Source organism: Fistularia commersonii, chromosome 5, assembly GCF_037954325.1.
Source record: "Fistularia commersonii isolate RoL2024-O1a breed Wild chromosome 5, RoL_Fcom_v1.0, whole genome shotgun sequence".
In the NCBI taxonomy this organism is placed as follows: Eukaryota; Metazoa; Chordata; class Actinopteri; order Syngnathiformes; family Fistulariidae; genus Fistularia; species Fistularia commersonii.
The window spans coordinates 13,536,665-13,551,410 of record NC_141288.1 but is presented as its reverse complement, the minus strand read 5'-3'; the positions used below and the strand labels follow the sequence as shown (position 1 = coordinate 13,551,410).

Genomic DNA, 14,746 nt, shown 5'->3' with positions numbered 1-14,746 from the left:
AGGAGGGGGAAGCAATGCGCCGCAACAATGTGTACAGTGGGGCGGGGCGCTCCTGACCTCATCTCAAGATGTTGTAGATCAGTAGCAGGAATACTTTCGAGACTTCCTCAACCCCGTTGAAATGCCTTCCAATGAGGAAGCAGAGCTGGGGGACTCTGGAGCAGACACACTTATTTCCAGCGCTGAAGTTGCTGAATCAGTCAAAAAGCTCTTCAGTAGCAGGGCGTGGATGAGGTCAGCCCTGGGTTCCTCAAGGCTCTGGATGCTGTACGGCTGTCTTGGCTGACACGCCTCCGCTGCATTGCGTGGATGTTGGGGACAGTGCTACTGGGCTGGGGGACCAAGGTGGTGATCCCCCCTTTCAAAAATGGGGATCAGAGGGTGTGCTCCAACTACGGAGGGATCACACTGCTCAGCCTCCCTGGTCAGGTCTATTAAGCTGTGCTGGAGAGGAGGGTCCACCGAGTCATTGACCCTTGGAGGAGCAGTGTGGTTTTTGTCCTGGTCGTGGAACAGTGCACCAGCTTTATACCCTCGGCAGGGTCCTCAAGGGGGCATTGGAGTTTGCCCAACCAGTCTACATGTGTTTTGTGGACCTGGGGAAGGGATTCGACCATGTCCCACGGGAAATCCTGTGGGGGTTGCTCCGGGAGTACGGGGTACTGAACCCAGTCATACGGCTGACTTCCCAGAATGATTGGTGTCGGACCTTGGTTCGCGTTGCCAGTTGTAAGTTGGACCCCTTTCCCGTGAGAGTTGGACTCCCCTAGGACTGCCCTTTGTCACCAATTCTGTTCATAACTTTCATGGACAGAATTTCTGTGCGCAGCCAGGGCATCAAGGGGATCCGGTTTGGTGGCTTCAGGATCAAGCCTGCTTTTTCAGATGATGTGGTTCTGTTGGCTTCATCAGGCCATGATCTCCAGCTCTCACTGGAATGGTTCACAGCCAAGTGTGAAGCGGCCAGGATGAGGATCAGCACCTCCAAATTTCAGACTATGGTGCTCAACCAGAAACGGGTGGAATGCCCACGCTGAGTCAGGGAAAGAGGCTCTGCCCCAAGTGAAGGAGTTCAAGTATCTCGGAATCTTGTTCATGAGAGAGAGAAGGATGGACTGGGAGATCGTCAGGCGGATCAGTGATGCAGACTCTGTACCAGTCTGTCACGGTGAAGAGGGAGCTGAGCCAAAAGTTGAAGCTTTCAATTTACCAGTTGATCTATGTTCCCACCCTCACCTATGGTCGCGAGCTATGGGTAGAGACTGAAAGAATGAAAACGTGGATACAAGTGGCCGAAATGAGTTTCCTCCGCACGATGGCCGGACTCTCTCCTAGAGATAGGAAGAGAAGTTCAGTCATGCGGGAAGAACTCGGAGTAGAGACGCTTCTCCTCCACATAGAGAGGAGTCAGATGAGGTGGCTCAGGCATCTGGTCAGGATGCCTTCTGGACACCTCCTGGGGGAGGTATTCCGGGCATGGCCATCTGGGAGGAGACTGCGGGGAAGACCCAGGACATGCTGGAGAGACAATGTCTCCACGCTGGCCTGGGAACACCTTGGGGTCTCCCCAGAGGACCTAGACCATGTTTGTGGGGGGAGAGGCAGGCTGGGCCTCATTGCTCCGGTTGCTGCCCCCGCTACTTTACAGATAAACGGAAGAAGATGGATGGATGGATGGATGGATGGATGGATGGATGGATGGATGGATGGATGGATGGATGGATGGATGGATGGATGGATGGATGGATGGATGCAGACCAGTTGTGTGCATCCTGTATAGCACTTTAGGTTTTAATAAATTTATCTACACTCAGCCTTGGAGATGGGACAGTGTCTTATTGTCCTTCTGGATCTGAGTGTGCCAGCACTTTGTTTACTCTAAAGCTGAGACACACTAAAAGGCATTTACTTAATGAATACTCTATTTTCCATATAGTGCTTTCTATTTTCTTTTTTTTAACCACTGTAATTTCCAAGAGAAGCAAACGGACAAGGCTCAGTGTTTAAATGGATAAAATGAAAAAAGAAAAATATACAAATAATTGTGTAGTGGAAAATCTAAAACCTCAATAAGTCTCCCCCACATCCTTCCTCTACCATCTGTCAGGGTCCTATGTAGGCACTCAACCTAAATAGCTGCAGCCAGTTATATCAGAACCTGACCTGTGAAAAATCCTATAAAATCAGTCAAAATAAACCATCGAATCAGAAAATGCTGCGACTGACAGCTGTTTCCTGATATTGCCACTGTTAGCATTAAAAAATCTACGATATTTTAGTTAGTTTTGATCAAAGGGTTAAAAAATGTTATTAGTGAGATTTTGATGGAACCAGGAATTATCCTTGTAATTGATTTTTTTGTTCATTGGCAAGCAAAAGAACTCGGCACAGGATTTGCATGATTTGACATTCACTGTCTAATGCTGCAAATTTCAATATTTTTTATCTGAAGGCATCTCTTGTACAAATAAACCCAAATAGGCTTAACAATGACTTTGCAGTTTTCCTTAGCAGTATGGAGAATCTGAATGTTTGTAGCTCACTGTTTTGTTTTGGATGAGATCTCAGCTGATGGTGAGGATCTTCACAAAAGCTGAAAGGCAAGACGAAAGTTCTGCTTTTCTCTGTTAGATATTCAAATTGGGTAATTATTGTAGTAAACTCAACAACAGAAAATAGTGTAATGTATTAGTGGAACATTTAGGCCACGGGTTTCAGACTGCAAGGTATTCAACAAAATAAACAAAAACAGGGGTAGCATTAATTTCTGATGCAAATGGAACACCAGTAACAGAAAAAAGGGCGAGCGTATTTTAGCATCAAGCACTTCTTCAAAACTACGAAAGGAAGATATGATGGAGAGCTGGCTTTACATTGTGACAGCTGCAGGTTAAATGGTGCATGAAACATAATTTCCATGCAACTTGACAGTTATGTCAAAGAAGATTTCACAGGAAGTCAGACATAGGAAAACCAAGGTTCATGCAACCTCAGTGCGATTAAAGGTTGACAGCATTTGCCAAAGAATTAGCTAATTCTAAATGACTGTATCAACACCAATAGCATAACATACTAAATAGAGACAGGACAGGAGCTATATAGATGGATATCATACTCACCTCTCTGTCTCTCTCTATCTCCAGTCCAGCCTCCAGCAAGTTGGCCTCAAACTCTTGCCTGATTTGGTACATCTCATGGTCACCAGGCTCCACTGCATCATTTCCTCCTCCACTTTCAAGCTCCATGAACACCTCACCGACACTTGCAGCCTCCCCTCCCGCCATACCGACTCTGTCCATTGTCATCTCTGAGCTGACCGTCGGAGGAAAGTTGCCATTGGAAACAATGGAGAGCCTGTCATGTGAAACGGAGGTGCTCGCCGGGGACCGTATGGAGCTGTGGCGCCTCCGATGGAAGACCAAAACGTAGTCAACTTTCCGTCGGCCATCAGAGAAGTGAAGGCTTTCTCCACTGCCCCGAGGATCTGAAGGAGAGCTAACAACCTGTAGCGAGTCAAGAAAAAGAGGATCACATGCATAAATATATACGTGTGTAAATATGTCTATACACCGGAAGTGTATAGCAAAGCTAGTTGCTAAAGCAAAATCTAGGGTTACATTTTTAGTGTTGTTGCATATCAAGAAAAAAAGGGAAGTCCTAAAAGTTGTGTGAATTCCATAAAAATGACAAATGTTATTCTAAGACTAGTTTTATGACAACAGATCATCGGAACTGATGTAGGCTAGAGAAGAGTGATCAACATCCTACTTGAAATTGATTATTGGAACGTGCCAGTTCTATTTAACACAAACAGATCTTTTTTCAAAAGTGCATGCATGCCACCTTTGAACAGAGTGCAGTTACGTAACAAGTGTTTGTATGAATGTAAGCATTGACTGCACTGCCGGTACACGCGAAGAGAAGCAGTTTTTGGCAGGTTCTCAAAAACAATGAAGTGAGGACCTCTAGCAGCAGAGTGGGCAGTCACTTCACCTTTGGCAATTTTATTCTTTATATAGACAGAGCTAGCGCAGAGAGGGAGACAAAACATGGAGGTAATACATGTGGTAATAGGAGATTTTAAGACGTAGTAAACTATTTCCTTTCTGCTCTAATCAGGGATAACCAAAGATTTTTTGGCAGTTATGTCTTGTGGTTTAAATGCCAAAATGATAATCAGTAAATTCTGCCAAGAATCTAGTCATTTACCAACAGTAGAGGGATTGGTAACATCCCAACATGCAAATTGTCTTTCCTCAAATCTGTGGTTAGGCAACTGCATTTGACAACATTTGGGTTACGGTTATGGTTATGTGTATCGAAAATAAGGTTGGGATCAGGAAAAGTATACACAAGGGGTTAAATCTACAAAAGATAAGTTAAAATGTATCGGTTGGAATGAATGCTTGGTGTAAGGTTGTCTTAGAGTGAAGCGATATTAGTCGTACATTTGAATCAATGACCTTATCAACTCCATGTTCGGTGACCATGAAGTGAAGTTGTCAATGGCTTGGCCAGTACGGCAACTCTGCTGAACCTTTTAAAGATATTTTCACATAAAATGTTTGCAAATAGTCAACACATTACAATTCCACATTTATGTGACATAGTCTTGAATCCCTGACAATATGAATAATGGTGATAATGTAGAATATTGGTCAAAAGAACACAATACTATATCATGTATCAATATAAATACATCTTCTAATGCCCATCATGGCTACAGACACATTATACTCCAGTCACAGCCGTTATTGGTCACATGCATTTGTGATACACTTATGCACTGATATTAGGTTGTTGTTTCTTATTATTTTGTGCTCCCTGATAATACCGCCCCGCTTTTTACAAGCCAGACAATGCACACACAATATTCATCCTTTTGTAATAACAGTTTAGGTCTGGGGAAAGGTGTATGCTTATTCATTTACTTTATTTTATTTTTAATCTAATTATTAGTATTTTTTAATGTATTTATTTCTGGATACTCATCTTTGGTATTGCTCTGCTGTATATTTCTTACTGAACCCCCCTGGTGCCCCAAAATGATACTGCCTTGACTTGGACTGCACAGACATTCATCTTTCACCACTTGGATGGAACGGCAAGCACCTTCATTATTCCCGCACAAAGGCTGCCTTTTAGATATCGCGCTTTTTGCTTATTGTGCGCAATCGAATCAGATTAGTGTCCAATTTGGTTTAAGAATCTGGAAATAATTGTATACAATTCATCACTGAATACAGACATTTACACAGATGAACTGTGTGGTATAGCAGAACTGAAGTATTGATGTAACTACCTGTTCATTAGTGGGGACATTAAAACCAGTTGTGTCTATCATTTTGCACACTAGGCAGACACAAACATGGGGGGCAGAGTGTGAGAGAGAGGGGGAGAGAAAGAAAGATAGATAGAGAGGGGGAGAGAGAGAGAGAGAGAGAGAGAGAGAGAGAGAGAGAGAGAGAGAGAGAGAGAGAGAGAGAGAGAGAGAGAGAGAGAGAGAGAGAGAGAGAGAGCAACATCATTCAACATACTCCACTCAATAAAACACCATCAGCTGTTCCTAAGAATTCAATAATAAACAGAAAAAGGATTCATTTAGAAGAGTGTCAACAAAGGCTGAACATGATAGATTTGATGTCATGGCGACGCCCTTCTGTTGGACTCTCAGTGAATGACTTGATCGCAGTTAACTGACAAGTGAACGCAACATCCAGGGTTCTGTCAAACACAAGTAGAGGACTTTGCAAGAGAATTTCTGTTTTTTTTTTTTCTTTTGTTTTTTGATTGGTCCCATTCAGGGTTGTTACAAGTACACTAGAAAAAAACTTGAACTTATCTAATTTTTAATATCTCATTTTTTTTGCATGAAGAATACATTGCATGCTCTACAGCAATATTGATAAAATGTTGCAACCAACTTCACTTCTGACCTCATGAACCTAGAATTCTTAGGGGAAGAAACAGGAGTCACGTTGAATACATTTTCTATTTGAATGATGCCAAAAGTAATATGATGTGGTTGTGTGTTGCGCTCTGGTGTAGGAGTATTACAGTATCCGTGGCTGAATAGAGGTGAGCGTTGGCGGCAGCCTTTGCACTTACCGGGATCTTGTCGTCGTTCGGGGGCTGCTCCATGCTGTTGCTCTTCACACACACACGGACAGGTGGAAAAACACACGAGTGAGAAAAAGTTGGCAGTTCGTGCCGAGAAAAAGAGCCGGATTCATCGCCGCCGCCTCCGAAGCCATCATCCGCCCCGTCCGCGGTCTGCGAGGGGCGAGGGCTCGAATGCAACAGGTTTCATTGTTTTGTTTTGTTTTTTTCTTCGGAGTTGGTATCGGTCAGATTTCAGCGGCCGGATCTCACGCCGGTGTGCGAACGTCCCTCCGAAAGCGGGCTCTGAAAGCGGCGGCGCGCCGCGGCGCTCTGGCACCGTGCGCGCCGCACTATAAGAAGTGTCGGAGCGCGCACCTACAGTGGGCTCTCTGCGATAGCTGTTGGTTTCAAAAGAAATCGTTGCTCTAGTGGGATCCTCTAAGATACATTTCTTCTCCGATAGCCCAATTTAATACTCTATTTATTTCATTTTTTTTTCAAAGAGTCAAGGGCTGTCCTTTTTTTTTTTTTTTGAAAGGCAGAAATGTAAGACAGAATCTTTTTGTAGTGTGGAGGGGCGTTTGAGGGAATCCAAAAACAACGTCATTTTGCCCCCTTTTTCGTCCAGATTTATTATTATGTCACAACAAATCTGCTAATGAAAAAAATTAGCAAATAAATCAGTCAGACATTTTGGCCCATCTGTCTTTGGTCGGTTCAGAAATAATAATACAATTTACAACAACCTGTTTCAAAAGTCAGCTTGAGCTCTGAACATCAGTGTTGACATGAGGTCACATTTTTATTTTCACTTAAATTGAAGTCACTGGGTATTTCATTTCGAAAATACATGAAAATATTTTCAAAGCAAACATTCTTGAACTGCTGTTTTTTCTTTTTTTTACCTGAATGCCTCTATTTTACACATCAATACCAGCAAGCATATGTGGTAAGAAAAAGTAATTGCAATTGATCTTCTGTAATTCTCAAACCTCATATGAGCACATGAGGATTCATATTTTTTGCTGAGTACTGTTCACTTTCTATTTAATCAAACATAATTTGACTTGCTTTACTAAATGAAGGAGTAGTTTTGTCATGGAAAGCAGTTGAGAGAGTATAAAAAACACAGAATCACCCTGCAGCAGGTCATGACACGTCAGTTGCCTAGATACATGACAACCATTCAATTCTAATGTATTTTTTGGGGTTGTACGCTTATCTACATCATCTAGTTTGAAAACTCATAATTATAACATGCTGTGATGCTGATGGGTTATGTTCATGAAAAAATGCAAATATGATGAATGTGGCTTAGATTTTACAACTATTGAAGCCAAACTAATTCCAAATAGCAATGATACATTCATAATGCTTGAATAAAAGTACAACTCATGGTCTCAAGTAGTTGTCAGTGACTGACATAAAAACACACTTTCGTCACCTTCAGCAGACTTTGAGTCTCCTCAGCCCAAGGCTCTTCTTTGTAGGTCTCGGGTTCCAGGAGGCTGAAGGACAAGGGTTCAACAGCCACTCTGGACACATCTCTGGTGAGGTGGAACAGTGTGTCGCTATGGATGGACGAGGACTCGCTGAGGGCTGTGGCCACATGCATCAATCCTGCACTATTCACCCATGAATCTGCAAGATAGTTTTAGAGGGTATTATTTGAAAGAAACTTGCAGGGTAAATGTTGCTGCACAAAAAGAAATGACAGAATCAAGTCTTGCCATCATCGACACATTTAGCCGAGAAAATGACCTAGAACTGAAGATGTGTGATTGAAAGAAGAAAAAAAAGAAGAAAAAACACATTATGCACAGAAACAACCAATCATAATAGAATCTCAAAGCATATATAAATCATCATAAACAACATATGACTTAGAAACTGACAAAAAAAAAAAGCTATGCTATGGTCATCACACAATTAAGTGAAAAAAACACTAACCAAAATGAATCACCCCCTTCCTGTCATTTATGCAGTTCATTAAATGACATTGATCATCACATTGGTGAGAAGGGGTGCATTATTTCTACTTATTGCTTTTTTTTCCCCTTCACTTCCTTTAAATAATGCAGCTATTGAACCATGATATAACTTTGAAAAACCATATTTATTCATTATCTATTCTGCTACTCCTGTACAGGGTAAGAGGGATGCTATGAGACAATCTCTATCATTGGACGCTGGTCATCAAATGGCAACAACAGGGGCATAAACCATTTACTGTCAAATTCACACATATGGACAATTTAGGCCTCATCAGCTACAGCATGTTTTTGGACTTACAGAGAACCTGAACAGTTGTGGCTGGAACATGTAGACTCCACATGGACAGATCACTGACCACAATTTGGAATAGAAACAGGTAACCATCTTGCTGTGAGTGCAAATCACAGTGCCACCAGGCTGCCTCAGAAAAGTAAAATCAGGCCAAATATTGTTCATGGGAATTCAAATAAGAAATGAAATATTATGTGACATCAGGTGATAAGAAATGATCAATGTGTTAATGCCTTTCTTTAGTTCTTTATCAATTGTTAGCCTAAAATGGTGACAAATTGAAAGAATTTGTTTCCAAATATATCTTATAAAGTGGCACCAGTAAAATAAAGGTTTTCTGTCTCTACTTCTACTCATGGTGGTAGCGAAGATGTCCATCTGTTAGCTGGAAAGTATTTCTCACCAGGGACAAAATTACAAACCGAGGCAGTGTGATGATTCAGCTGTATTGATTCCAATGTACATTCACATCTTGCAGCTTTCTTTTATTTATCTCTTCACTCACAGCTTTTCTGCAGATCACATCGCAATTATGCGATTCAACCAGAAAACAAGACAGACCTAAAAACTTGTTTTTTTTTTTTTTTTTTGCTGTTTTTTTTTTTTCACTGCAAATTTTGAGTACCACCTACAATGTTGGTATTTTAACACATTGTATGCAAAGGACAAGTGTCACTCAAAAGCAATTTCAGTGTGTATATGCTGGGTATGGATAGAGTGCAAGATTGCATTATGTATATAACTGCATTGGCATGTAATGAATATCAAACCCCATCATTTTTACAATGGCTTTAGGAAGAAAAGTACCATGAACACTCCAGTGATAATTCTAAATGTACCCAGTTGATCATTAAATCTGGCAATAAACTTTGACACATCGATGTCTATCTTGAATTTTACCTTAATGCAATGCAACTGTAATATGTGATATTTCACCTTGATACCATTTGGCAGCTGTTCAGATCAATAAAAGATGAGAAACTGCGCAATTTGGCAGTACCTAGCCCCATGGGAGAAGATATTCTATTCAAAAAAATGTGTCTTCAACTTTTGAAAAAAAGTAATATGGTAAGAGTCTACTCTGTTTAATTACAGAAGACCATTCGTCTATAACAACACATTCTCCTGTCATTTCTACCATTTGTTGCATATGAAGTTAGATGGGGAAAAAAACACAATGAATTGTGTAATTTTTTCCTAATTGCCTGATGTATAATGGAAAGGCTTGGCTCTTATAAGTCTAAACTGACTGTGACGGAAGTAGAAAACTTCTCAGCTTTCAAATGGTACCAAACTTTAGGACCCAGAGTGAACACTGCTAAAAGAAAAAAAAGGGGGGAGTCGATTTAATTAAAATGCCTCTAATATTAATGGACTTCTCGATTTTGCAATTAAAATCTGATCATCATTGCCAGACAAATGTTCTATGAACAAAATGTGTAATGAGGGTTTGTTTTGGTTGTATTAAAATATCCTGTATTAGTAGGTGGAGCAAAATGTGAAAGAGCTTGGGTTATTTAGGTTGAAAAAAGGTTGGACTCATATATGGATCCATAGAACAGGACGTTGTCAGCCCACCTGTCACCATGGTGAAGTCTCACATTTTTCTAGGTTTTGAATATCAACAACCTTGCTGTTATTTGGGTCCACAGATATGCAGAGTGTCCCTGTGATGTTTGGTTTTACACAACGCGCATTTATGTGTGCGTCAATCATACAACCCATTCTCAAAGCACAGAAAGGGACAAATTCTTAAAAAACTGAAGCAACATAATGAAGTAAAACAATCTGAACACAAAATTATTGCTTGTGAGACACCGGGGAAAGCCCCTCACGAAAATCTGATTTTGTTTATCGAAGGCTGCAGTTGTTACTTGTTGCTGGTTGTTTGGTGTCTGACGGTGATTTTTCATATTGTTGCTCTCAGGAGTTTAAGTGACAAATCAAAGTTTTTTTTCTATCCTCATCAATGTGACACTGTAATGGACCAAAACAGATTTTTGCAATAAGGTTAGCGTGCATGTGTGTGTGAGTATGTGCGTGTATCTGTGTGTATCTGTGTGTATGTGTGTATGTGTGTGTGTGTGTGGTTATTTTAGGGATACAGACAGCTGTAGCCATAGTAACGCACCAGGCCGCGTGCTGTGTTCTCATTTCAGCACCATGGACAGCTCTCTTTGTTTCATTCCATCTTACTCTCCGTATTTCTCTTTCTCTCACTTACACACACACACACACACACACACACACACACACACACACACACACACACACACACACACACACACACACACACACACACACACACACACACACACACACACACACACACACACACACACACACACGCACGCGCTTACTCCCTATATTTCTCTCTCTCTTATACACACACACACACACGCAAATACCAGTGATTAGGCACAGTTGCCAAACACCCATATTACTGTGATCTGTCAAACCAGGTCATTATGGGAAATTCTTTTCATGATTTCTTCGGAAGTGAGTTTGAGTTGTATTCAGGAAGCTATTTTCTAGTATCAGTGCCTTACAACTATCTTGACAATGGTAGCCTGTAGGTTAAAGAAACAGGCCTGTAACTGGAAGGTTGACTGTTTGGATCTGATAGGAGGCAAAATGAATCAGAAAATCCTTCTTACAGCCAATACATCTGTCAAATATCTGGATTTTCCATGTATGAAAAAAAAAATAAACTGCTATACAGATTTTTTTTTTACAAGGTAGAGAGGTAGAGAACATTCCTTATGAGAAAAAAATAAGTCTATTTCCTAAATTTCATGTTGAATGTGTCATTGTATCTTTTCATTGCTCAGCCTTAGACTCTATCAAACAAAGGTGGCAGTTTTCCTTGTGTGTGTGTGTGTGGGGGGGGGATTTACGTTTCTTTCTCCATGTTCTTTCCATTTGCTTTGGTCTGAATGTCTCTATGACGCTGAACATGCGACTGATTCTCTCTTAGGCCATTCTTCCTTCACACCTGCCCATGACTTCTACACACCAGTTTGATCTTTTAACACCTGCCATTCACCAAAGTCATTTTCCCAAATTATCATCCTGAGGTTTTATTGCAAGTTCACTGACTTGCTCTCCTCTAGTTGTCATTTCATCAGACATTTCACCTGCCTGCCTCACCTGCTCAGCATCAGGGTTGATCCAAAAATCTTTACTAAGCCCTGAGATATTCCTCAGAAGGTCTGCTGTCTTGGCTATCAAAAAAGCCTGAACTTTCTAGGGGCTGAAAACTGTCGAAGCCAATGTACCAAAAGCAGTGCACACAAGGAAAGATATCGGAGTGTTTTCTGCACATCTGCAAACATTAGGTTAGGTTCATCCAACTTATTGTATATATGAAGTATTTGGTTAAATTGATGTAGCATTCAGTGTTTCGGTACATCCTGATGTAATGCACTTTTTTGGTTTTTGTTTGACATTAAAAACTTTGACTTATTTTGTCTTGCCTTGTCTTATCATCAATTGGTGAAATGCGGAGTAAATAATCTCCTAACCAAGGAACCAGAATATTGATTTTATTAAGTCTGCGGTGACTTTACATGTATCCTCTGAGGCATGCATCTATACCTCCACACTATATAAAATTTTGCAAATTTTTGAAAGGAAAACACTCCTAATGTCTGCAGCACTTATGAATTTTCAACTGAGTCTTGTAGAATCAAACCCCCACCTTCCTCCAAGAGTGTTGACAAATATTAATACTTTTATGTCATGTTGTTTAACAAATATAGTTGTACCCCTGATAAAATGCAGACAGTATTTTGAAGATAATGTTGAAACTGTTGTTTGCAAAACTACAATGATTTGCATATTAAACTCATCAACCTAGTAACACTTTCAGATCATTTGCATATATGACATGAAATAAATGTTTCCTCTCAAAAAGAAATGCACTTACACTGAATATTTTTGTTTTCCTATCCATTACATCAGTTCTACAATAGGAGAATTACCTGCCAGCCTTTTAATCAACAGAGAAATAACAGCAATGCCTGTATTGGTTTTTATGTTGGATACAACGCCAACCACAACATATCCTATGTGATATATGCTGCAGAAAAGACTTGAGCAGTTTTTCTTTCAGCTCATATTGTTTTTAAAAAACAAAAATACATTTCTGCTTGTTTTTCCTACCACCTTGAGATCGTCTGAAATGTCATTTTGCTTTGTATCAGAACGTTTTGCGTTCTTACTTGGCTTCTCAGAATGTTTTTATGAGACGACTTGTTCCCCTGGCAGAGACAAAGGGCATCTCTCAGAGAGCGACTAATGGGCAGCACAAAGTCTTAATGTCGGTGCTTTTATCACTCCTTGTCTCAGCTCTGGCTCGCTGATTGTATAGGAGCTTATGCCAGTGTTCGGCAGAATACATTTCTAATCCTCGCTTATGTAAAGACTTTCAGCGTCTTGAAGTGATCCACAAGAACTCAAACAGCTGTTTTACAGAGATTTAGACGATACGTGTTTTTTTCATACAGCGGCTCTGATTGAAACCAGTGGATGTTTTTCGGGGATAAACAAACTGTGGAGAAGTCATGTTTGCGTCTAAAAGCTCAGCAGCTGCAGATGAAATGAACTGGCTATAATTTGTTATTTTTATCATAAAAGAAAGACTTGGAAAGATAAAAATACTGCTGGAGGTACAACCAAATAATTCCCCTGCCTCTGTCAGTATCACCTGCCTGCACAAAGCCTCAGTGGGAAATTTGCCATTCAGTTCAATCCTTCCAAACCACATTGTTTTTTTTTTCAGTCAAAAGATTCCTTGTGTTGTCATCTCTTTCAGGGTTTACAGCTTAGCATAATCCTGCTGTCTCCTGAAACCAAAGGATCATTTCATTTCAACCCTAATGGCTTCTTCACCTCACTTACAGTAAAGCCGAGCGGTGGTCAGCCATGTAAACCAGCCCAGATTACCGCGCTGCTCGAGGCTTACTGCGAGTGCACACATGTCTGAGATGAAGTCACTCTTAAAAATATTAGAGTTGAGGCGAAATAGTTGGAATAGTGGCTAAGAGAAATATTACATTTGGACTGAGGGGCCTGAAACTACAGCAGCCTCACATGCAACTCTATACCTTGCCTGTTGTAAAGAGATGCCCGCCAATGCTTTGCCCCAGACAGCTTGCTGACACACACAAGCACACACAAACGCACACAGGGGGAAGAGGGAGGTACAATAGGTTTACTCTAGTGTTCCTGTCTAATGTGTCCTTTTTTGTGTGTGAAGATGCAGGAGGGACAGATCACACAAAGAAGGATGCTGCCTAGCTTCCTATGTTACCGTAGTACTCACCTGCACAGGTGGAGGAGGGCGATCTGTGAAAAGCCATTTCACTTCAACTCTGGGTGACTCCGGCAGGGCGGCGGGGGCTCGTTTCAGTCAGCCAGGCATGCTGGTTTGCTGCTTGCAGCAGGTGAGAGGAACAACAGCAACACTATGACTCAGTAGTGCAATCCTCAGCTCAGTAGAGGCTTAGCTCTGCTGGGATAATACTCCTCTCCAACTGGCTGGCTGGGTTGCAGAAACTCCACAACTCAGCTTATTGTGTACACGCGCCTAATGCACTGCACACCGGGCTCAGACTGGCAAACAGACTAGCTAGCCGATTGGGTGTTTGGCTATGGGAGCCATGCAGATGCAAGCAGATTATTGGGCAGTAATTACTGTGCCATCTGTTAAGGTTAATCTATGAAGTCTTGAGCCATAAAGGGTCAGTTTTATATAGATTATGAGTAAGAATTAAAAAAATATATATTGTATGAAAATTTGAATGACTCAGTTCTGTGCAGTGCAGAGATGCAGACAGTTTATACATTTGAAGAAAGTAGATGAACTCACATATCAAGGTGGGTAAAGCAGTGCATGCATGTGTGTCCGCTCAGTGTTTTCATAAACTCTCAGCTATGATGTTTTCAATTTGCACACACACACACGATGACATAACTGCACATTGCGGAGGCCACTTGGACAGTAGAGGGAAAGATGGCCGTGGAGGAGGATTTGCACAGACCATGCCCCCCCCCCAGCAGCAGTGAAACCATCAGATAAAGCAAAGCATTAATGACAAAGAATCTAAATTTGACAATATCATCACAATATTTCCCAATAATTTTACCCTACAGTGCTAAAACATGTCACCTGTGCAACTCTTCCTATTTGAACCCAAGAGAGACATGAGAATGGAGGATAACGCTGAAGACAGAGGTCAAATTTAGCTTCAAAATGAAAACGATCAAAGATACGAAGAGGCAAGAGTCAGCAAGATTTGGTGTGCGTGCGGCAACGGCGTTATGCTAACAGAGAGAGAACGTCTGTTCTAAGAAA

General features: G+C 41.2%; 1 protein-coding gene across 2 annotated transcripts in view; it reads right to left on the bottom strand.

Moving 5' to 3' along the window:
• The window catches only part of ano2b (anoctamin 2b), a 74,931-nt gene extending 61,076 nt beyond the window's left edge, over positions 1 to 13,855 (bottom strand). For both annotated transcript variants that reach the window (XM_086146913.1, XM_086146912.1), the window contains exons 1-4: positions 13,715 to 13,855; positions 7,547 to 7,743; positions 6,109 to 6,150; positions 3,120 to 3,503 (exon numbers count right to left, since the gene is read on the bottom strand). In XM_086146913.1, coding sequence (XP_086003039.1) covers positions 3,120 to 3,503; positions 6,109 to 6,150; positions 7,547 to 7,743; positions 13,715 to 13,751 — 660 coding nt within the window. In that variant the 5' untranslated portion in view covers positions 13,752 to 13,855. The remainder of the gene's footprint in view (positions 1 to 3,119; positions 3,504 to 6,108; positions 6,151 to 7,546; positions 7,744 to 13,714) is intronic.
• Positions 13,856 to 14,746: the final 891 nt, after the last annotated feature.